This window comes from Candoia aspera, chromosome 8, assembly GCF_035149785.1.
Source record: "Candoia aspera isolate rCanAsp1 chromosome 8, rCanAsp1.hap2, whole genome shotgun sequence".
Taxonomy (NCBI): Eukaryota; Metazoa; Chordata; class Lepidosauria; order Squamata; family Boidae; genus Candoia; species Candoia aspera.
Genome location: NC_086160.1, coordinates 262,594 through 287,738, shown reverse-complemented (window position 1 = coordinate 287,738; position 25,145 = coordinate 262,594). Strand labels below are relative to the sequence as shown.

General features: G+C 42.0%; 1 protein-coding gene across 2 annotated transcripts in view; it reads left to right on the top strand.

Moving 5' to 3' along the window:
* CRMP1 (collapsin response mediator protein 1) overlaps positions 1 to 25,145 on the top strand; it is an 88,618-nt gene that overhangs the window by 41,607 nt on the left and 21,866 nt on the right. For both annotated transcript variants that reach the window (XM_063309863.1, XM_063309862.1), the window contains exons 8-9: positions 11,070 to 11,190; positions 23,839 to 23,995. In XM_063309863.1, coding sequence (XP_063165933.1) covers positions 11,070 to 11,190; positions 23,839 to 23,995 — 278 coding nt within the window. The remainder of the gene's footprint in view (positions 1 to 11,069; positions 11,191 to 23,838; positions 23,996 to 25,145) is intronic.

The window sequence follows — 25,145 nt, the reverse complement described above, 5'->3', positions numbered from 1 at the left end:
CCACCCCCTCCCAGCGTTGGCAAGCATCACACATCTGCCTGGGAAAGTAACCTTGAATACATGTCATAACCCAAACATTCCTTCAGGGCAGCACAGAGATAACACCCTGGCAGGGCTGGAATTCCCCACCCCGCAGATGATAGACACGGATCAGAAACATGACATGCGAAACGTTACGATGTATGCAAACCATTGGAATGATGAACATGACATATCGCCCCCCTTAAAGAAACGAAACAAAATCAAGGAGCAGGTTTATCGGGATAAGCAGCGTGGAAATGGGCAACCAGAATAGGGGAGTAAACATCGTGGGCAGCAACCCACTCAGGATGGGGGAAATGCTTCCAGCGAACCAGGTATTGTAAGACAGAACGACATCGTCGGGAATCCAGGATTTCTCTGACTTCAAAGTGTTGCTGACCATCAATCATGATAGGTGCAGGAGGGGGAGGTTGTGGATGCCAGCGGGCTGATTCGTTGAAAGACTTAAGGAGGCTGCAATGAAACACAGGGTGCAAGCGTTTAAGATTTGCAGGCAAATCTAATTTAAAAGTAACAGGATTAATTTGAGCAACAATAGAAAAAGGACCAATAAATTTAGGTGCCAACTTTTTTGAAGGTTGTGTAGACTTGATGAATTTGGTGGAAAGATATACCTTATCAACCACTCGAAAAGATGGTGAGGAGGACTGTTTGGAATCTGCATGCCGTTTATAGGTGGCTTGGGCATCAGTAAGTGCCTGTTGTATTTTCGGCCAGGCAGCTGCCAGGCGTGCAGCCCAATCAGCAGGTGAAGAGGGGGGGGGGGATGCTGGCTGAGGCAGTTCTGGGATCAGGACAAAGTCACAGCCAAAAACGGTATGGAAAGGCACCTGGCCAGTGCTTTGATGAACGGCATTGTTGTAGGCAACTTCAGCAAATGGTAGGAGGTCAACCCAATCATCTTGCTGATAATTGACAAAAGCACGCAAATATTGTTCAAGTGTAGAATTGACCGCCTCCATATTTCCATCAGTCTCCGGGTGCGACGCAGTTGACAATGCCTGGTTAGTACCCAGTAATTTCATAAATTCCCGCCAAAACATGGACGTGAATTGTGTGCCCCTGTCCGTCACCAAGCGGGCGGGGCATCTGTGAATTTTGTACACGTGTACAATGAAGAGGCGGGCCAGCTGCTGCGCAGATGGGATGGAGGTACATGGGATGAAATGGGCTTGTTTAGAGAAAAAATCTTTTACCACCCAAATGACAGTTTTCCTCTGGCTAGGAGGTAAATCAACAATGAAGTCCATAGAGATCTCCTCCCAGGGGCAGGAAGGATTAGCCACAGGTTGTAACAAGCCCTGGAGCTTTCACACTTTTCGTTTAGAAGCAGCACATACTGGGCAGGAACTGACGTATTCTTTAATGTCGTGCCTGAGCGTTGGCCACCAGAACTGGCGCCTAACCAGATGAAGGGTCTTCCCAAACCCAAAATGTCCAGCCAATCTGTCATCATGGGATCGTGACAGAATGGATTTGCGTAAAGCCTCAGGCACATAGAGACGATCATGCTTCCATGCAAAAGCCTGTTTAAAAGTGACCTCGTTGAGGTTTGCTTGCAACCAAGTGTCAGTTTTCAGTTAGGAAAGAAACTGTTGTTGCAAGTCTGAGGGAACAGGCAAGTGAGGTGAAACTGAAGCGTCTGTTCGCTGCGCTCGAGTTTGGCTGCGAGTCACAGCTGCCAGACTCATTTGGGGCTCTGTCCAGAGAGTTCCCACTACATCTGGCACAGTACTGGCATCCTGAGGCTGGCGTGACAGTGCATCAGCCAGGAATTTGGTTTTCCCAGGTATAAATTTCAGTTTAAAGTCAAAATGACTAAAGAATTGAGCCCACCTAATTTGTTTTGGGCTCAGTTTACGAGATGCAGTCAGTGCCTCCAGGTTTTTATGATCAGTCCAAACCTCGAAAGGGTGGGTAGCCCCCTCCAATAAGTGACGGCAGCTTTCCAAAGCAGCTTTAACAGCAAAAGCCTCTTTCTCCCAAATGTGCCATCTCCTTTCTGTCTCTGAAAATTTACGGGAGAGGTAGGCACATGGCTTTAACTGTCCGAGGTTGTCCTTTTGCAATAACAGAGCTCCAATAGAGAAATCAGAAGCGTCCACCTGTACTACAAATGGTTTGTCAGAATCAGGATGCTGCAGAATAGGTTCGGACGTAAACAGTTGTTTAAGGGTCTCAAAAGCCCTCTGGCATGCGGGTGTCCATTTTAGCAGCGCTCCCGGATTTTTCACCCTCCGTGTATGTCCCAAACCTTTTGTTTTGAGCAACTCAGTGAGGGGTAGCGCTATTTCCGTGAACCCCTGGATGAAGGGCCGATAGAAATTCGCGAATCCAAGGAGACTTTGTAGCTGCCTACGCGTGCATGGCGGCTCCCATGCCAAAATGGCTTCAATTTTAGCAGGATCCATTTCAATTCCCTTATCTGAAATCCTATAGCCCAGATAATCAATTTGCGATTTATGAAATGCACATTTAGACAGTTTAGCATACAATTCCGTCTCAAAGTGCCATCCTTCTTTGGTCGAAACAGTACAGGTGCGCTTACTGGAGAGCTGGCTGGTTCAATGAAACCCCTAGCTAGATTTTTGTCAATGAACTCGTAGTGTTGCCAGCTCCTTCTGGGTCATAGAATAAATTTTAGGACTAGGCAATTTCACATTAGGAACAAATTCTATGGCACAGTCAGTTTTGCGATGAGGCGGCAGCCGGTCCGCCTCTTTTTCACCAAACACATCTGCAAAGTCCTGGTATTGCTCCGGCAGCCCTTCCAGCGGCTTGAGGACTTGCAGAGAAGTGGTTGCTGCCCGTCCCACCTCGCTGTCGTCTAGTTGGTCCTTAGCAGGGGCTTTATAAAATCCATCTGCGAACGTCACCGTTCGATGCACCCATTTTATGGAGGGATTTTGCTGTACAAACCAGGGCATCCCTAAGATGACCAAAGGTCCCCCTACCGGTGCCACAATAAACGGTAATTTTTCCCAATGGCTGCCCATTTGCAATGCAACCATCCTGGTAGAGTGGGTAACTGGTTTTCCCCCCTGCCATGGTCCCGTCCAACTGGGTAAAGATCATCGGCCGCTTTAAAGGGAATGTGGGTAAACCCAACGCAGTAACCACGTCGGGGTGCATCAAGGACCGTGAACACCCTGAATCAATCATGGCCCACAGTTCTATAGTTTGGGTGCTGGACCCCAACTTCACCCTAACGGTCAGGGTAGGGAAATCCCCACTCACCGAAACATGGTCACGCCCATCTTCTTCTTCTTCCACCTGCCCCACGGCGCCCTTCAAAGCAGGTGGCTGGCATTTCCCGCCGGCTCCTCGGTCTCCTGTCCCCTCTCTTCTCCAAAGAAGGGGATGCCTTCAGGTTCCGCCTCGGCCAGGGCGGCTTTCATCTTCCTTGGTAGGGATGGCGATTTCCCAGCTGGTTTAGCTGGGCGATCCTCGGCTCGTCTTTTTGGGCACGCCGCCGCTCGGTGTCCTTCCTTCCTGCAGCGCAGACATTGCCCCTTAGCAAAGCAACGTTCCCTCTCCTCCTCTCACGAACGCTGGCTGGGTCGTCCTGAAGAGATTGGAGCGCGGGCGCTTTTGATTGTTTTGCCTTGCTTTACCGCCTTGCGATGCGCGAAGGTTTCCAGAGCATTTTCAGCACTGCCCGCTAGTTGAATCCACCCATACAAAGTCTTTGGGTCATCACGCCCCAGAGCCCACCGAAGGACCTCAGTTTCTAGCCCATCTTTAAACAGCTCTACTAGGGTAGACTGGGACCAATCCTCAACTTTTCTGGCCAGTGCTTTGAATTCTAACGCGTAGTCTGCCACTGAAAGTGACCCTTGGGCAAGATTCTTCAGAGCCCGTTTTGCCCTTTCTTGTGCCAGAGGGTCCTCAAAGTGTTGTTTTAGCGCCCACAGGAACTCCTTGAAGTCTTCTAACTCTGGGGCCTCTGCTTGGCACAGCTGGACGTACCAATCCGCCGCCCTCCCCTTCAGCCTATTTGCAATGGCATTGATTTTCCCCCTCTCGGAGCGGAAGCTCTGCTCCCAGTCCTCCATGTAGCTATTAGCATTGGTAATGAAGAAAGACAGCTTCGTAGGGTCGCCATCAAACTTCACCGGAAAGGGGGGGGGGGTCTCGCCACCTCCAGATGTTCGGCTTTTCCAGTAACGTCTAGGGTCCTCCTCCCTTTCGCTGACTGTCGGAACCGAGTCCGACCTCTTCCCCGTGGAGATGGGGGTGGTGACTCAGGGTTGGCGCTCTGATCCCTAGCGCCCTTTCGTCTTCCCTCAGCCGACCCCGACTTTCTACGGCTTTCCTTTAGCATCACCGCCAAGGACTCCAACTTCTCCTCTAAAGCCTTCATTCGCGCGGGGGTGACCGATTCTTCGGCCGCACTGGTTACCACTACCACTGTGGGTGACAACGGAGGTCCTGGTTTCCGGACCTCTTGGGCGTCCCCTACAGCGGAGTCCTCGTCCTCGTCCCCTGTTCTATATTCGGCCCCTGATGTGCCCGTCGTTTCCGACATTACCAACTGCTTGCCAGGTTGTAGACCCAGCTGTTCTCGGCGTGCCGCCCTCTCCGCACGGGCGCTCTGGGCCACCCTCGCTGCCGTGGTGTCCGGCTCCTCTTCAATCCACTCGGCTTCTCGTAGTACAGACATCGCTAGCGCTCCCCGTCACAGGTAACCTGGCTAGGGGCTAGCGGGATAAATTTTTTGATGATTCTCAGCTTTATGTAATGATTGCCTTATCCCAACGAACTCAGTCTCACCAGGGATTAGTGAATAAAACTGATTTATTGAAAGGATAGTATGCAAATACGAAGAAAGCTGAGAATAAGCAAAAGCGCGCCAAATACAAACTAAAAACCCTCGCCTCCAAGCCGATCCCGCCCTTCACCCCAGTATCGCAACCACCCCCTCCCAGCGTTGGCAAGCGTCACACATCTGCCTGGGAAAGTAACCTTGAATACATGTCATAACCCAAACACACATTCCTTCAGGGCAGCACAGAGATAACACCCTGGCAGGGCTGGAATTCCCCACCCCGCAGATGATAGACACAGATCAGAAACATGACATGCGAAATGTTACGATGTATGCAAACCATTGGAACGATGAACATGACAATAGGTATGAAGATTTAAAGGAAGAGGAAATGATTCAGTCTGCGCTGCTAAAATATTTTGAAAGTGTTATGGAAATGCTGGTGAAGAGGAGGGGGCCCTCTCCAGGGGAGGAAGCACACACCCAGTACGGAGTCTCTCTGGCTGCCAGTCAAGAGGTCCAGAAAAGGACTGCCTTAGCTTTCCGGGCTTTCCAGGCAGGGCTTGCTGGTGCCTTTTCAGGTTAGCAGGATTTTGTATTGTGGAGTAGAACAATAAACACTAGAGCTAAATCTTCTGATCTCAGCGTGGTTCTTTGCTCTGTATCCTGGTATCAATCCTGCTAAACTGAGAAGGCACCAGCAAGCCCTGCCCGGAAAGCCCGGAAAGCTAAGGCAGTCCTTTTCTGGACCTCTTGACTGGCAGCCAGAGAGACTCTGTACTGGGTGTGCGCTTTCCCCCCTGGAGAGCCCCCCCCCCTTCACCAGCATCTCCATAACAGGAAGATGTTTTCGTCAGTGTAAGCTTACCTTTAGGAATTATATTCAGATTTTCTCTTTCTTTGCTTTATACAACTACTCCGTGACTTCATCACCCATAACTTTAAATTATAAGTATATTTGTAATGATTGCCTACTCTAATAGACAGACTCACAAGCAGGAACTTAATGATATCTGATTTATTAAAGAATAGTATGCAAATACAGAGAAAGCTGAGAATGAGCAAAAGTGCGCCAAATACAAACTAAAAACCCTCGGCTCAAACGTAATCCCTCCCCTCGCCCTGCCGTTGCAAACTCCCCCCGCCCCCCAGGTGCTGGTAACCGTTTCTGCTGATGTCCTGGGAAAGGAACCTTGAACACACGAGATAACCCAAACACATTCCAATCCAGCTACTAACGTATAACAATCCCACGAGATGGAATCCTCCTCCCCTCCCAGACGAAACACGCATCAGCCAAATGACATGCGAAACGTTACGATGTACCGGCAACATTGGAACGGTGAACATGACAATATTCTTTTTATCCTTTATGGTAATAATTCATTAACATACATATAAAAGATCACCCCTTGTGTCCTCTGGACGGCTGGTAGCAGTCAGAAACCACAAAACAGCATTTCACTGGTGAGTGATCAGCTGGGAGGCAGGACTGTCAACATTTCCCACGCTGCGCTGAAGCTGAAAATGGACTCTAAAGTTACCAACCCCATTTCTGTAACACCAAGGGTTTTTTTGTTTGCTTGTTACCAAAGAGAGGCTTTTCATAGTAAAGAAATGAGGAATCTCTTGGTGACCTTCATTATTTTTGGAATTTATTACTTTGGTGATTTGGCTTTTTTAAAATATATAATCTGCAATGCTGAGATTTAAAGAATTTTGTCTTTCTATTGTTGTTTTTTTAAACTAGTGAGCTTTGAGGAGTATAAAAGATTTTTTCTTCTTTGTTGAAACTGCAGATTGGAATTCTGACCTATTTGCTTTCACTTTTCTGTGGGAACAGTCTTTGTTACTACTTCCTATTTTCCTGATTGGTTACATTTTTTTTTTTTATCATATGGCATAGTAGTTCAGTGTCCATGCTGCTTTTTCTTGCTGGGAAATCCTTGTGAGGTCCAGCAGCTAGATGTGTGGACTTGTCAACACTAGTTCATTTGAGCGTTCACACAACAACAGTCAGGAAACCAAGTTCCTTTAACAGTTTAATGAAGCGAAATGAATAGGACAGAGATAAAGTTGCGAATGGAGAATTCCCGCTATAACCTACATTTAAAACTACATTCCCTTGACTGGTTCCCTTTCCCAAGAAAGTATGCCACCCCCCTTCCCATCCAGATGGCGTCTCTGGTGTATCTCCACCAACTGGCCTTGATGTCCACCATCATAAATGTGTAGCCATAATAATACAATCCACACTCCAACTTCACACCCCCTCCCACCCGGCAACAGAGAGTCTGCTAAGGAAATGATGGAAGATGCTCCGATAAGGGGTTCTGTGAACTCTGTGATCAGTGGGATCTGACATAACGCCCCCCAAGAAGATTTAAGAAAAAAAAATCCGAAGTAAAAGCATTTGTAAAAGAGAGGAAGTGGGGAAGAACTTGGGAAACATGGTTAGTAAGGTGAGGATTTGGAAGGGTATTTTAAATGAAATTTCTTTGTAAGAAGAGGTGCATTAACATGACATGCATCAACCCGCTCAGGATCTGGAAAGTGCTTCCATTGAATTAAATATTGTAAAGATTTGCGATGAAAATGAGAGTCCAGGATCTCTTTAACTTCAAAATGTTGATGGCGATCGATCATGGTTGGTGGAGGGGTTGCTGCAGGCTGGTGCCACTTAGAACATTCCAGGGCTGGTTTAAGCAAGTTGCAATGAAAGACAGGATGAAGCCGCTTAAGAGTGGCAGGTAGTTGTAATTGTACAGTCACAGGATTAATAATTTTAGTGATTGGAAGGGGTCCAACAAATTCAGGGGCCAATTTTTAGAAGGTTGCTGGGACCGGAGGAATTTGGTGGAAAGGTAAACTAAGTCACCGACTTTCATTTTCCACTTTGGGTGCCTGTGGCGATCAGCAAACTTTTTATGGGTCTCCTGGGCATGATCCAAAGCCTGACGAATGACTGGCCAGTCTGTGGCGATCTGTGTAGCCCAGTTGGCAACCGTAGAATCAGGCAGAGATTGCAGCTGAAGTTCAGGAATGGGAACAAAGTCCTGCCCATAAACAATGCAAAATGGGGAAAATCCAGTGCTTTGATGCACGGCATTGTTGTAAGCCACTTCAGCAAAAGGGATGAGATCAAACCAATCATCCTGCTGAAAACTGATGCAACAGTGCAGGAATTGCTCCAGGGTAGATTGAACTAGTTCAGTCACCCCGTCCGTCTGCGGATGGCTAGATGAGCTGAGAGATTGCTGGACTCCAATCAATTTTAAAAATGCACGCCAAAATTTGGAGGTAAATTGGATGCCCCTATCTGAGATTACATGAGTGGGACATCCGTGGATTCTATAGATGTGCGTGACAAACAATTTTGCCAGTTGTTCGGCAGTGGGGATTTTGGTGCAAGGTATAAAATGGGCTTGCTTGGAAAATAAATCAATCACAGTCCAAATTACTGTTTTATTTTTACTGTCAGGCAAGTCCACAATAAAATCCATGGCGATTTCCTTCCATGGGGCTTTGGGGGAGGCAACAGGCTGTAGCAGCCCTTGTGGTTTCCCCCCCTTCCTCTTTGCTTGGGCACAGACGTGGCATGAGGTGACATATGAATGTATGTCAGAGCAAAGGGAGGGCCACCAAAATTGGCGCCTTACCAAGTGGAGGGTTTTTGTAAAAGCAAAATGCCCTGCAGATTTAACATCATGGGAACGGTGTCGAATTGTTTTGCCAGATTCAGGCACATAGATTTTGTTGTTGCAGTACCAGATGTTGTCAATTTCAGTTAATTGGGCTTTGTTACATTGGAGCCAGGGATGTTCGGGAGCACCTGAAGCAGTTCCTCTTTTAGGTCTGAAAGCACTTTCACTTTCCCGGCTACTGCTTGTTTGCATGTTACGCAAGCCATTCCAAGCTGTTTTTGAGAAAAGACTGTATCCACAATCTCGGTTTGGGCGGTATTATATTGTGGAAGGCGAGAAAGTGCATCTGCTAGAAAGTTTTGCTTGCCAGGGAGGAAATTAAGTGTAAAATTAAACCGGCTAAAAAATTGAGCCCAACGGATTTGTTTACCGTTTAGTTTTCTGGGAGTTTGCAAGGTTTGGAGGTTTTTATGATCAGTCCAAACCTCAAAGGGATGTTGAGATCCCTCTAACAAGTGCCTCCAATGCATTAAAGCAGTTTTGACAGCAAAAGCCTCTTTTTCCCAAATGGGCCAGTTGCGTTCAGGGTCAGTAAATTTGCGAGAGAGGTAAGCACATGGGTGTGGGAAATAGTTTTCGTCCTTTTGAACCAAAACTGCCCTGATTGCTGAGTCGAAGGCATCAGCTTGTACAATAACGGGGCAGCTTGGGTCCGGGTGAGCCAAAATGTGTTCCCTTGTGAATAGAGCTTTTAAATGGTCAAAAGCAGAGAAGAGTTTTGGATCTAAAAAGAGGGATGCGAAAGGCTGTGCCGCAATATCAGGACCAAGAAAGAGAACTAGGCTTTGAAGGCTGAAAGGTTTTCAAACAATATTTAGACTTTTCAGGGCAGGTTGTAAAATTTGAGATTGACAAGAAAGTTCTGTGTACAATATTGAGGTATGTAAATACCTTGGTTTACTTTGAAGTGGGATAATTGCTTGTGTTTATTAGGGTCTTTTAAAGGTTTAGGTAGATGTTCTTGCCATTTGGATAACACTTTTATTTTTGATAAAAGGGTATTAATAAAGTTACTTTTTAAAATATAATAAGATGCTGGCAGGTTACTTTGTTTTAGTTTAAATATTCTGGTTTACCTTGATAATTCCTTAAATATGTTTATCAGGATGATTTTTTTAAGGGTTTAGATTATTGTTTTTACTTTTTGGATAATATTTTTATAAATAAACAATAGTAATAAGGTAAAGTTAGCCTATTTTTTGATAGTTTAGCCAGCAGGTAGGAGCAAATTATAGTGAAGAAGGATATTGTTTCTTAGTATATTAGGTGCAAAATTATGTCTGAAGGGTTTTTTTTAATGTTTTTTAACTGGGAGGGAACATTTGTTTTAGAAGGGAATGTTACAATGAGAATTGAAATGTCTTATAGAAATAATGTTTTAGTTTAAATTGGAGTAAGAGATTGATATTGATTTATGTATACCTTTGTTGTAGAAAGTTGGAAGTTACTTTGTAGTAGTTTGTTTTGTATTTTGACACCTTTTTAGTTCTCTTCTTTTTCTTTGTAGGTTCTTTTGTTTCATCCTTTTCAGTTGTTATGTATATGGAAAAAAATTAATAAAGCTTTTATAAAGAAACAATAAAGAGCAGGCGGTCACCTCCAAGAGTCAGCATCCTCCTCTCAAAGCCCTGTGGACAAACAGCACAACATGGCCTGGTCCTATAAGGGGGAGGTAGATTTTCCTCTGCTGTGGCATTTTGTGAAGAATTTTTGGTTCAATTCCTGCTCCTCCTAGTATGTCAAATAATACATAAACCAAAGTGTTTTGCTTGGGAATGAATAAAACTGGCTCAGTTCAGGTTCAGATCAAAATGGATGTGCCTCGCCATATAAAACTAAACTCATCCAACTAAAACCTGGTTCTGCCACCTCACTTGGGGCGGGAGGGGGAGTAATCACCCCTGGAGATGATTAGCGCCCTAAAACGACCTTTTAGATACACATGAGTGATATTCCAACTAGCGTCGTCATCTGGATTTTATATTATATTTATCTTCAATATTATATTTGTATTTAGATTTATGGCATGTTTTTATCCTTGTTGTAAACCGCCCAGAGTCCCCCCCGGGGGGAGATGGGCGGTGGCAAAATTTAAATAATAATAATAATGATAATAATGATAATATCATCACTGCTTCTTGATACGGTTGTTATTGTATGATCATCCTCCCTGAGAGAAAGAATTTTACAACAGGGAGGGTTCAGATATAACTGTTTTCTCTTCTAAACTGGTGGCCTCCCATCACAATTTCTCTCCTTTTCTTAATAAAAAAGGAATAAAAAATAAGCTAAAAAATAATCTCACAGTGTCTCTGGATTAGTAATGATGGGATCTATCAATCTAGAAATAGTTTGAGCCTCACTGTCTTGGGCAATTCTTAATTTATTCAGTTTAGAGTAACTACAAAGAAGATAATTAAAATGTCAGAAAGTCAAACATTGAAGATAAAAGTGTTGGCAGTAGTGAAAAGGGCTTGTTAGTGGAGAGAGAGACTCTGTATTTGAAAGTTCTTCAAGGTAATGATGCATTGACTTCCTCTGTTTTTGTCTTTCAGCTTGAAGCAGAAGCTGTATTCCGGGCTATCACTATAGCTAATCGGGTCAACTGCCCCGTCTATGTCACCAAGGTTATGAGTAAGAGTGCTGCTGATGTAATCTCACTGGCTAGAAAGAAAGGTACAGGACTGACTTTTCTTGATGAATGGGTATATTTTTCTTTCTCACACATGGTCTTAGATTAAAATGACACGGCAGGAATTAGAAAACCATATTGCCGATTTATTTTATTTTGCTGTGTGCGAAAACCAATGAGATTACAGACAGTGGTTTTGATGCCAGATTAGGACAGAATCATTGGTCAGATATGCGAAATACCATTGACATATGCCTGATGAGGAAGTTTATAATTCTTTAGTCCAGATTTAATCATATTAAGAATAAATATGTGCTAGATTTCCAACTCATTCTTAAGTAAGCTTTTTGATGCGGAGGTGGCACTGTCAGCATACTCAGTTTATAGCCCAATATTTATAAGTTTCAGAAGAGAAATTCCTAGAGCAAAGTTGTGGAGTTGTAATGAACTGTGGAGTCCTTGGTGCTCTCTGAGCCTTGTTGTTTTCTTGCAGATGTTTCTTTGCCAGACTAGGCAACATCTTCAGTGCGAACAGGGAGAGGGCCTTGCTCTCCGCTTATATACCGTGGCTTGTCCAGCTTGTGTTGGTGGGGGTGTTGTTATCTCCTTTTGATTTCCTTGATTGGACTGTTGTTTGCTGCTTGGTTGATTGACTGAGTTAACAGTTCCTTGATTAAGGTATAATGTACTGTTTGGTTGTTCATCTGGTGTTAATCCTAGTATTAATCTTTGCATATCTGGGTGTTGATTGCTGGCGAGGAGGTGTTCAAACACAACAAACTACAGTATATAAACAGAAAGCAAGGCCCTCTACCTGTTCGCACTGAAGATGTTGCCGAGTCTGGCAATGAAACGTCTGCAAGAAAACAACCAGGCTCAGAGAGCACCAAGGACTCCACAGTTCAACCCCGAGCTACAAATATTCACCAGAAGAAGATCTTGATGGAAGAGCAGGTCAGCTTTAGAGCTGTTAAGATCCACCTTGGACCAGAGTTTGGTGTTGTACCATCTGACTGAAAAATATGTTCAGAAACCGAAATAATTCCAATGCATAGATACTTGCCTTTGAACTTGTTTCTGTGAAAAAACTTTGGAACAAGCTGAAGTCCTCATCCATTGACAGGTATCTCTACTGTTTACTGTACATAACCATACAAGCTTGAGAGTGGAATATGCTGCCATAAGCCATTTAACTGAGATAATTCACACATAGAAGGGATATAGCCTTGCCCAAATCGTTGTATTTTTATATAAACTCTGTACTTGAGGTGATAATTGGAATACCATCCCAAAAAACAGATATATAAATAAATGCTGCTACAGTATATATGAATCACATAGTGATTTTATCACTGATACAAATTAAAGTTAAGAGAGTTAAGGACATTAGTTGTTTTCTGCAGTAGGAGAAATGCCACTGACATTGTGGTTTTCGCAAGTGAAATACAGGTAGTCCTCAGTTAACCACTCATTCAGTGACCATCCAAAGTTACAACAACACTGGACAAGTGGTACTTAAAACTGATCCTTGAAGTTCCAGCCGTCTAGCCTGATTACAATCACAGAGTTTAAGAACTGAGTCCTCACACATACACCGCCTTCCCAGCTCAGTGCCGACATCCAAATTAAAGCATCCCAAACAGTCCTTGATTCCTTCAAGTCTCTCTTGATAGGACTTAGTTCCTAGTTCACTGATTATCTGTATTGCCTTTCTCAGAATCTCTTTCAGTTTTCTCAGTTCTTCTTTACATGTGGTGCCAATACTTGGATGGAGTCAGCAAAGAATAGAGTAGGACAATGGCTTTCCATGATTTGGAAGTTGTACGTCTATTAATGAAGCCTAAAACTGTATTTACAGTTTTTTTGAAGCCATCTTCTGCTGCAGCTATAAACGTTTGCCTCTTATTCAGGGTAGATAGTTAAGGTGGGGAGTACATGGGTATTGGATGGAAATCTTATTAGTGGCTCATGGAAATGACCTTTGGTGGGATGGGGATAGGGGGAGTACATCCCACTTGGTCCTACTAGATCTCCTGGCAGCTTTTGATACCATCCAATGTGATATCCTTCTGGATTAGCTTGGAGAGTTGGGGATAGGAGAATACTGTTGCAGTGGTTCTTTTCCTTTCTGAGTAGCCATTTTTACTTGATTAATAAGAGATCAAATCCTTGGATAGTTTGGTATGGGTTTCCACAGGGCTTGGCCCTTTCCCTCATTGTTAAACATCTGCAAGAAGTCATTAGGAGAGGCTGTACTTCTCTATGTTGGTTAGAAAATGAGATACATGTACTGACCTGGCATCTAGAGGCTGTTAGGAACTGGGTGGAGAAGAACGAGCTCACTCCGGCAAGATGGAGTGGCTATCGATTTGAAGGCAGATGAATCCAGAGATGGTCTATCTAGCTCTGGATGGGGTTGTGCTTCCTGGAATGGAGAAGGCTTGCAACCTGGGAGTTACTGCTCCTGCTTGAACAGCAGGTGGAGCCATAGCCAGGAGGCACTTTGTGCAATTATATCTCATGTACCAGTCGCAGCCTGTCCTGGATCACCCAAGCCCTTGTGCCTCATAGCTGGACTACTGCTGTTCATCTGCATTTGGTTGTCCTTGAAGCTTCAGCTGGGGCAGCATGTGGTAATTGCAGGCTTACCTAGGTTCACCCATGTAATACCACTAACATGGGAGCTTCATTGGTGGTTACTAGTTACTAGCCATGGAGAGCCATAGCAGACCTTGAGGTGCCACTACATTTGGTGAAGTTGGTAAAATCACTGTATGTAAATCAGGAAGCCACTGTATGAACTCAATATGGAGACACTGATTGGTTCAAGATCAAGAAAGGTGTGTGACAAGGTTGCATTCTGTCACCTTTCTTATTCAACTTGTACGCCGAAGTGATATTCAGGAAACTGGAGCTAGACAAATCAAAAATTGGGGTAAAAGTTGGTGGAAGAAACATCAATAACCTTTGATATGCAGATGATACAACCCTCCTCTCAGAAACCCAGGGAATCATGAGACTCAAAGAAGGAAGTGAGAAGTTTGGCCTCTTTCTGAATATCAAAAAGACCAAACTCATGACAACTGCAAAGAATGGAAACATCAAAATAGTAACTGATGAAGATGAGGTGGAATGTGTGGAAGAATTCACCTTTTTAGCATCACTGGTCAATCAAAATGGCGAATGCAGCCAAGAAATTAAACACCGAATCATGGTGGGTCACACAGCAATGATGTGTATGGATCAAATTTGGAAAAACAAGGATGTTAGCTTGACTAAGTGTAGACTAGTCCGCACTATCATGTTCCCCATAATTACATATGGCTGTGAAAGTTGAATAGTGAAAAAGTTGGATAGAAGGAAAATTAATTCGTTTGAACTATGGTGTTGGAGGAGGCTCTTGTACATCCCTTGGACTGCAAAGATAACAAAGAAGTGTTGAAGCCCATAAAACCGGTCATGTCACTAGAAGGAAAAATAACAAAACTTAGACTTAGTTACTTCGGTCATGTCATGAGATCAACATCGTTGGAGAAAGACATTATGCTTGGAACAGTCAGTGGCAAAAGAGGATGCTGAAGAACATGCTGGTTGGATGTAACAAAAGCAGACACAGGCCAAAATATAAAGCAACTGAAAGAAGTTGTACAAGATCGGAAATCATGGAGAGAGCTGGCTTATGGAATCGCCAAGGGTTGGATATGACTGAATGGATAATTCGATTCGATTTGAGTTACTTTCCAGGAGCAATTCAAGGTGCTGGCTGTCACCTGTAAAGCCCTGTGTGGCTCAGAACCTGCACATCTTCTTGATCTCCTTCTCTAGGTTGAGTCTGGTTAGATCTGGGAGAGAAGACTTGTTGGGATGCCCTCCATCAAAGGAATGCCATCTAGAAGGACCCCTTAGTTGAGCCATTTATATATTACATTACATTACATTACATTACATTACATTACATTACATTATTAAGGGTTTTATATACAGTAAAAGTCAAATCTAAAGAAAAAGAAAAGAGAAAAAAGAAAAAGTGCAAGAAAAGAAAAAAGGAAAAAAGAAACTATAAGTTATGAAATATAATGACTTCTGACCTTCTCCATACAGGTATTAACAAACCCATTGTCTCCCCTCCCTCTTAACTTTCCAGAAATCCTTTCAACCCCTTATTTAATTCTCATACTTTCAATCATTAAACCCATAAATCATCATTTCACATTTTTCTTCTTTTAGCAAAAAGTCCATAAAAGGTTTCCAATCCTTTAAAGGAGCACTTGCTGTTTTCTTCTTGACCAAACAGGTCAGTTTGCCAGTTCAGATATTTTTACAATCCATTCCTTCATTGTTGGAATTTCAGTCATTGTTGGAATTTCATCTTTGTGCATATAATAATCTTACTGCCATTCCATATACATACTTAGTCTTCCGTGAGTTTTCTAGTTCACTGTCCATAAGTCCCAATAAAAAAACTTCTGGTTTCTTTGCAGTGTTAACCTTTAAAATTCTTTGTATCATTATATGTATTTGTATCCAAAATCTATTTATTTATTAAATTTATATACTGCCCATCTCACTATAAAAGTGACCCTGGGCACTTACAAATAGAGAATCATAAAAACCATTACAAAAATACAAAAAACCCTAAGAAATACAAGAAGGTAAAGGAGAAAAAAATAAAAGGTGGAGAGAGTGTCTTCAAACCACCAGCCATCCCCAGGGCTGCCTGCCACTCTTGGATCTCCATCCTATTTGGCGGAGCCAGGTCTTAACACTTTTCCAGAAGGCCAGAAGAGTGGGGGCCAACCTCACCTGGTGGGAAGATGTTCCACAGGATGGGGGCAACATCAAAAGGCTCTCCTTGACTCCATCAGTCGAAATTCTTTAGTCGACAGGATCCGTAACATGCCCTTCCTGCCAGACCAGGTGGGATGGGTCAACGTAATTGGGACAAGACAGTTCTTCATGTAACCTGGACCCATTCCATGAAGGGCTTTAAAGGTAATAACTAACACCTTGAATTGGACCCAAAAGTACACCGGCACCCAATGCAGCTCACGCAGCAGAGGTATTATATGCACAGCCCTAGAGGCATCCATCCTAAAGGCCTCTATATGGGGCTACCCTTGAAGAGTATCTGGAAGCTACAGCTGGTCCAGAATGCAGCTGTGCAGGCAGTTATTGGTGCCCCAAGATCAGCACATGTGATACCACTGCTGCGCGAGCTGCATTGGGTACCAGTCTGCTTCTGGGTCCAATTCAAGGTGTTGGTTATCACCTTTAAAGGTCCATACATGGACCTTAACATCATTATTACTATCAAATCAACCCATTTAATCATTAAAAGCCAAAATCAAAACTTTATTTTTTTCTGACATAAGCTAGTAGCCTAAAAGTGGTTACCAAGTAGAAAGAAATCCAGAAAGAGTATTTCGTCTTATCAGCGCTGTTAGTTTGGTCATTTGAGCCAACTCCATCAATTTAATCTATTCTTCCACTGTAGGTATTTGTGGATCTTTCCATCTCTGTGCATATAAAAGTCTTGCTGCTGTAATCATGTATAAAAGCAAACTCCCATGTTGTTTCTCGAGCTGTTTCTCCATCAGACCTAAAAGGAACAGTTCTGAGCTTTTTTGTAAGTCCACTTTGAGCATCTTTTGAATATTAGCACATATTTGATCCCAACATTTTTTAGCCTTTTCACAAGTCCACCAAAGATGATAAAAAGTTCCCTCATCGAGAGAACATTTCCAACAAACATTTGTTATTCCCTTATACGTTTTTGACAACTTATCAGGAGCTAAATACCAACGATACATCATTTTATAAGAATTCTCTTTTAAATTATAATTCAAAGTAAATTTCAAACCTTTGTTTCACATGTTCTCCCATTGCTCCAACATAATACTATATCCAAAATTCTTAGCCCATGTAGTCATACGTTCTTGAACTTGGTCATCTTCTAAATTCATCTGTATTCATTTTATTGTTGTTTATTCCGACTCTTCGTGACTTCATGGACCAGCCCACGCCAGAGCTTTCTGTCGGTCGTCAACACCCCCAGCTCCCCCAGGGATGAGTCCATCACCTCTAGAATATCATCCATCCACCTTGCCCTTGGTCGGCCCCTCTTCCTTTTGCCCCCCACTCTCCCTAGCATCAGCACCTTCTCCAGGGTGTCCTGTCTTCTCATTATGTGGCCAAAGTATTTCAGTTTTGCCTTTAATATCATTCCCTCAAGTGAGCAGTCTGGCTTTATTTCCTGGAGGATGGACTGGTTTGATCTTCTTGCAGTCCAAGGCATTCATTCATTTTATACATCTTTGTAATAATATGTTCATTTATAAAGTTCCATTTCAAATTGAGTTGTTTCATTAACAAATCTAAAATCCTTTTTATCAACTTTAAAACGTTCTGACAATTGTAAATATGTAAACCAATGACATGTAAAACCATCTAACTCGAACAATTCCCTTGTTTTAAGCTTCGGTTCACCATCTTCAAAATTTAACAGATCTTTATAAGTTAACCAGCTTGTTCCCCCCACATTTTCTCTTCTAACAAATGCTTCATGAGGTGACAACCACAGTGGTACATTAGGAGTGGTACAAAATATACAATTTATATTTATTCCAAACCCTCATTATAGCACTCCTAACAAAATGATTTTTAAAATCTTCATTAACTTTAATTTTGTCATGCCACAAGTAGGAGTTCATGACCTTCAAGTTGCAATAATTTCCTGTTCTTCAAAGTTATCCATTCCTTCATCCAAAGCAAACAACAAGCGTCAGAGTACAACTTTACTGTAAATCTGGTAAACGCAGACCTCCTTGTTCTTTGGCATCTTGTAACAATTTATATTTAATTCTTGGTTTCTTGCCTTGCCAAATGAACTTAGAGGTATCCTTCTGCCATTTAAATGGTTTTACCATGTTTAAATGGTAAGCTGGCAAAATCAGTATGGTCTGAAAAAGAAACAACATCCTAGGCAGAACATTCATCTTAATCACAGAAATTCTCCCCGTAAGAGACTATTGTGGTTTTTTCCATCTTATCAAATCTTTTTTCACATCATTCCAAATTTTAACATAGTTGTTCTGAAACAACTTACTATTTTGGTTTGATAAGATCACCCCCAAATATCTAACCTTTCTCTCAGTCTTCAGACCAGTCTTACCCATCAGCACTTCTTGATTGGATTAACTCATATTTTTGGTCAGCATCTTTGTTTTTTGTTTATTTACTTTAAATCCTGCCAATGAACCAAATTCTCTAAATTTCTTCATCAGGTGTTCCACAGTATCCAGAGGGTCTTGTAATATCAAAATTAAATCATCAGCAAAAGCCCTCAGTTTAAAGACTTCTTTTAAAATCTTTATTTCTTCATCACTTCTAATGTCTCTATTAAAAACTTCCAATACCAGGATAAAAAGCAAAGGCGACAAAGGACGTCCTTGTCTTGTCCCTCTTTGTATTTGACACAGTTCGGTTAACTTATCATTCACAATGGTGTTTGCCTTTGAGGTGTGTGAATTCCCTGAATAAAATACTCTCCAAAGCCCGATAGCACTCACTCCCGTTATGGTGGAATGTTTTGAGAGGCTGATAAAGGACTGTGTTGTCTCCAGACTTCCCCCATCGTTTGATCCACTTCAATGGGGACCTGGTGCTTTTCCCAATTTAGTTCTTTTTATAGCTTTGACTATTTTGAAAATAGTTATTGGATTATTCAACATTGCTTTCTGTGTCTGTGAAAGTTTTGGTAAATCTTGTTTATTCGAATACTTGTCTATCTTCTCCAGTGAAACTTCTTGCTTTTTATACAGGTTAGAGAAAAAACTATAAAGTGCTTTTTTAATCTTCTCATTGTCCAATAATTCCACATTTCCTTCTTGAATCTTTAATATCATTTTCTTCTATCTTTCTTTCCTCAATTTATATGCTAGCCATCTTCCTGGTTTATTAGCAAATTCAAAATGTCTCTGTTTAGCATATTTCAACTTTATTTCTATTTCTTTCACAGTCAACATTGACAATTGCTGATGTAATAACTTAAGGTGGTACACAGTACTATTATCTGTTGGTTTTTTCTGTAACTCAGCTTTCAGCTTGATCTGATCCAAAATCATTTGTAACTTTTATTCAGATTTCTTCTTAAAGCTACAGTTATGTTAGATAAAATGTGCCCTCATAACCGCTTTACTAGTATCCCAAACAGCTTTTAAGTCTATTTCATTGTCCAAATTGATACCAAAAAAATCATTTAATTTCCTCTTACAATCCTCCACAACCTTTTCTTTTTGTAAAATTAATTCATTCAGTCTCCATCTATATGTCCTAAATGTTTTCTTTATTGTCATACTTATAGGATTATGATCAGAAAAAGTCTTTGGTAAAATATACACTTTCGAAAGTGGATATTTATTTGCCAAGTCCATTGAGATCCATACCAATTCTTGAAAAAGATTTCTGTCGCTCAGAATAAAAAGTATAATCCTTTGCCAGTCCATTTTTATACTGTATCTCTAAGAGTCTACCAATGCCAAATTGTCCATCAAATCAAAAAAGGATTTTGGTAATTTCTCTTGTTTAATTTTAATTTGCTTCCAAATGTTCTGTCAATCAGTGGGGAAATAACTCAATTCCAATCCCCCATTAAACACTAACTTTGATATGAAAAAGATTACAATTCATTCAAAAGGTGTGTTAAAAATTTATTTTTATCTTCAATTGGTACATATATTCCCACAATAATAGATTTAATTCCATAAAATTCTACTTCAACTGCTACATATCTACCGTGTTCATCAGCTAATAGTAAATGTGGTTTCAAATGTGGTTTGACATATAATACAAGGACATTAACTTTCTTCAAGCCTCCTGAAATAAATTCTTGCCCAAATTCTTATTTAACAAATATTTTATATCTTTTTTCCTTATATGAGTTTCTTGTAGACATATCACATCATATGTCAATTTTTTCAAATAATGAAAGATTTTTGTTCTTTTTGTTGGAGATGTTAACAAATCAGCATGCCTCAGTTAGCATATGTATGTGTGAGGAAACTGTTTGTTGCCACTCCCACTTCCTCTCTCTCTCTTCCTCCTTTTTCCACCGATCGAGGAGGCAGCTTCTTTCACCAACCGAAGAGGCAGCAAGCATGCTGCTCTTTCTCCCTCCATTATGGCCACATGCTTGGGCCTTGAAGAAGGATTTTTCCCATTTTCTGCACACAGCTCTTAGCAACTATGAGGGCTAAGAGTTCATCAAGTTTAGGGAACAGAAGAAACAAAGAATCTTCATTTTTCCACCGAAGATGGATGTAACTGAACCAAGAATAAAATCAGTAAGATTCTTTTTACCTTTAAACCTACTTTGTCTAAGTGTGTGATTCTTTATGCTTGGTGTGTAAGATCAATAACCTGTATTTCTCTAATGTGCTCATTAAAACTATTTAAGATGATATTCTTTTTCCTGTGCACAGCTTCTCCTCTGTGTTAAGCTCTTCTCCATTCAGTGATCCTAGCTGTGCACTAATGGCTTCACTTTCTTGAGGGGCATTTGCCCCATTTATATTCCATGTAAGACAGTTCAAGGCCATTTTTATGAAGACAACCCACCAAAGTCTTTGGATGTAGTGCCCATCTCTTCATCTTGTATTGTGGAATACATTTGTTTAGTGTGATGGTTGCCTTATCCTAAATAAAACTCTCAGACTCAAAATGTCAATTCAGGTTCTGGATTTATTTAGAAAAGAGTGCAAACAGGTAAAAAGCTGAGAATGAGAAAAGCATGCCTAAACTCAAACTAAATAGCGTCTTTGCAATTAACACCCCACCCCCTCCCTCACATACAGTTCTCTCCATATTCCCAGGTGCTCCTAACGAGCTCTGCTGATCAATGGGCAAAAAGACCTTGACATTTCAGAGATAGCCTAAACACATTCCACCAGGCACAGATCAGCACGTCTTCTGTACAAGGCTCTCAGCAGCACCCTCCCAGCCCAGACACATATCAGCACCTTGGCAAGCGAACCGTTACGATGTAGAGAAACACCGGAACGGTGAACATGACATTTAGTTCCAGATGCGACCTTTTCAGTTGCATCCTGCTCCAACTTAGTTCCATGCTTGACAAGGAAATCCTTGGCTTTAGGAACTGAGGTTAATCTGAACCTTTGTTGTTGGTAAGTAAAACTTACCCTTCCAATTTTTCCCAACGAAAAGGAATCCCATTCTTTTTCAGAACATCAGTTTAAAAAGTATAGTCTTTTCTCTTTCTTAAAATTCTCACAGGAATTTCTTTCAGAACAATTATATCCACATTATCAATATTAAGTTTAGAATCAAAATGAGCTTGTAGAACCAATTCTCTTGTTTTCCTCCTAGCAAACTGAACCAAAACATCTTTTGGCTTATTATTTATAGTTGCATACCTCAAGTTAATGTGAAAAACTTTCTCTATTTCTTCCATCATTTTATCATCATCCCATTCAGTTAAGGCTGCCAGAGCTAAGGTTCTCCTCCTTAGCTTCGGGAATCCCCCTAAGCGTTTCAAAGAACTCTTTATCTCTTAATTCAAGCAGTGCAATTTTGTCAAGCTCCTTCTCCCTTTCACTTTCCAGGACATCAATTCTACTGGTTACTAACCCCTTTTTTCTAGTTCCACAAAAGATTGAGCAATAGACTGTGTACATTTCAACATGAAGTCCTCAAACGTGCTCTTTAGTCCCTCAAATTCTCCAGAGTTTCGCCTTTACCTTGGTGCTCTTCTAGTGGCCATGATCTCGATTTCTCCCCACTTTTTTATATTTATGAATATAATTTATATATAGGTTTAAAGTTTCAGTACCTTAAAATTTGATACTTTGGCTCCCTCTAGTGACCAACAATAGTATATAATGAAAAATGACTCCAATAATGGCAAGTGGTTAAGGGAGGAGAAATTTTCCGATTACAAAGCAACAAGTTAAAATCAGAAGTCTTTCTTTATCAGTGTTTAGAAAAAGTAGCCAATCCCACCTTAAAAAAAATGCAGCAAATACTTTCCCACAGTGACTAAAAAAAACCCCAATCCCAGATCCAATCCTTTACTTAAAAATAAAAAAATAAAAAGTAGAAAATAGAAAATACAACATTTATTCCCTTAAAAAAGAGTTGTAGTAAAGCAGTTCAACTTTCAGCTTCCATGCTCAGACTCTAATCCTTTAAAACAGTTAAGACATATAATAAAAATGTCCCCAAAATAATGAAGTTTCAACCAAGAGAATCAGTATTTCTGTACTGGAAAAAGTCTCTTTAGATTCAGTACTTCAAAAGTAAAAAAAAAAGTGATTTTAGAAGTGGGGTGGTCAGAGTTAGTCCATTTTTTTGGCTTCAGCATTGCCTGGAAAAGCTGGCAATCCCACCTCTCAGCTGTTTGACTGCTGGAACTCCATTTCGTAATCCTCCGGCAAGTAACTGCTGTCCAGAGGGCCCAGGGAATGATTCCTTGAATTCTCCTCTCTGGATAATATTTTGGGGCCCTAAGGTCCTGCCTGAGCCACCAGACAAATGCCGCATTGACGATCCTAGCCCCAGAGTTCGGTAGGATTGGTCACTCCACCATTAAGATTCTGCTACATTCTCTCTCACGATCTTGTTTCTATTTATGTTTAATGGTGTTTCAAGAATGTTTTAATTGTTGGTTTTATTGTATGCCTCCCAGAGTCATGAAATGAAATGAAATGAAATAAAATATGAAGGAACCCTCAACATCCTCCTCCATCTTACCTTTCTGGCATCGCTGCCTTTTCTTAGGCAAGCCAGCTCTCCCTGACAATCCTGAAAATCCCTTTTTGTCCTTTGTGCGTGTGCATGTCTTTTAAATTATTTAAATTTTGTATTGATTGTAACTGTTGTTAGCCACCTCAAAAAATGGGTATCTACACTTTGTGTTTATACAGATTTCTATCTGTACAAATAAATAAAAATATCCAGCCTTGTTTAATATCTCACTGCCTTTAGATTCCTCCGATTGCTGCCAATCTTGTGACATCACTAAGAATCAGCCAGTTGAAAGCATGAAAACCTAAACTGAGTTAGAAGTGTGGGCTGTCTTGCTGGAAAGTTGGGACGCTGCAAGGAATTGCCACCATCTGATCTGAGAGCCCTGATGCTTCTGCCATAGAGAAGATGGAAGGATTAAGGCTGAGCACGCCCTGATTCCTCTGACCATCCTATCCAGATTTTAAGGTTCTCAGAAAGAGAACCCAAGGGGGACTTTCCTGCTGGTCACTCCTAGGCAGCAAACTCCAGTTGAAGCCAGTTCACTACCTTTGGCTTTTCAGCGACTGACAAATTTACTTTCATTCTGACAGGTTTCTGAAACATTTATTGAGGAGTTTTGCTTTTTTCTTTCTTATTGGTGTGATATACAGTAATTCATTTTTAATTGTACCTCAACTGGAACCTCAGGGAAGTCAACTGTAGTCAGAAAAACAGGTTGTTTCACCTATATCAGGCAACGTTACTACTTTCCTGAAAATAGGGTTCGAAGAGCCGGGATGCAAGGTTCAAATCAAACCATTTTAATAACCTCTCTTTTCCCCTGGTTTCCTACCCTGGAGTCCTACGGCTGTGGGTGTGCAGAAGGCCGTTGTGATGTCTTGCTTGGGAAGGACAGAGACATAACCAGGTCCCTCTTTTCTCCCCTCAAGGTGCTCTGGTATTAGGGGAACCAATCACAGCGAGTCTGGGCACAGATGGGACTCACTATTGGAACAAGAATTGGGCTAAGGCTGCAGCGTTTGTCACCTCACCACCTCTGAGTCTGGATCCCACAACACCTGACCATTTGACCTCGCTTTTAGCATGGTATGAAAAGCAGTTGTTGGCAAACTATGGGTATCAAGCATCATGCTGGAGATAATATGGGTTGGCCTTGGGTTACCACAGCAGTTGGGACCAGGATTGCTGTTGCTAAGTGATGTGGTCATTAAGTGCAACGCCACATGACCTCATTGCTTAGCGACAGCAATCTCAGCAGTCCTGGTTGCTCCTGCAACCCCAGGACTGCACAGGTAGTTAAGCGGGAGGAGGCAGAAGTCCCAGGCAAGGAGTGTGGGGATGGGGGGGGGGCATGGGCAGGCACTATGGAGCACAGGCCTTGCTAGGGCTGGTGGAAGCTGAGTGCGGGTTGTTGGAGCCCTTGGGAGGGCTGAAGGAGCCGCGCGCAGTTCAGCAAAGGCCGCGGGTGGCTCGGGGGTGTGGCACATGCACGCTACAGGGTCTCTGTATCTCTGGGATCTCATACTCCGTAGCAGGCTCCTCAGGAGAAAGAGTGGCAGGAGTGACTCACTGGAGTGACTTGCAACTTTCCCTGCCGACTTCCCCGTTGACTTTACTTGTGGCAAGCTGGCAGGGAAGGTTATAAATGGTGATCACGTGACTGCAGCATGCTGCAACGTCGTAATTGTGAGCTGGGTACCCAAGCACCCGGATCACGATCACAGAACCATGGAGGTGCTATGACAGCCGGAACTACAAGGACTGGTTGTAAGTCCATTTTTTCAGTACTGCCGTAACTTTGAATGGGTGCTGAACGAATGGACGTAAACTGAGGACTACCTGTATTACTTATTTTTTGCCTGAAAAACATCTGGTAACCTTGAGTGGAATTGGACATGGAAGGGTCCCTTGTAACTCTTCTCTACTCCATGTGGAGAGGAAGAGACCTGGAGTTTACCTCGTTGATGAGACAAGCAGCATAAATAGGAAATGGATGACATAGGATGAGGCTAGTTAAGGAATCCAATTTTAAACTTTAAAATCCAGTTTTTAAATGTAAGAATTGCATTTGTATCAATTAATTTTGGTTTAACACATTTATGGTTTTACATTATCTTGAAATGAAATCAGATGCATGTAAGACTGTCAAGACCTGTTCTCTTCCCACTCTAAAGAACACAGAATGGTTGATTCAGCTTATGGAAGGTCAAATTCCAACTGAAAGTTAGGGAGAAAA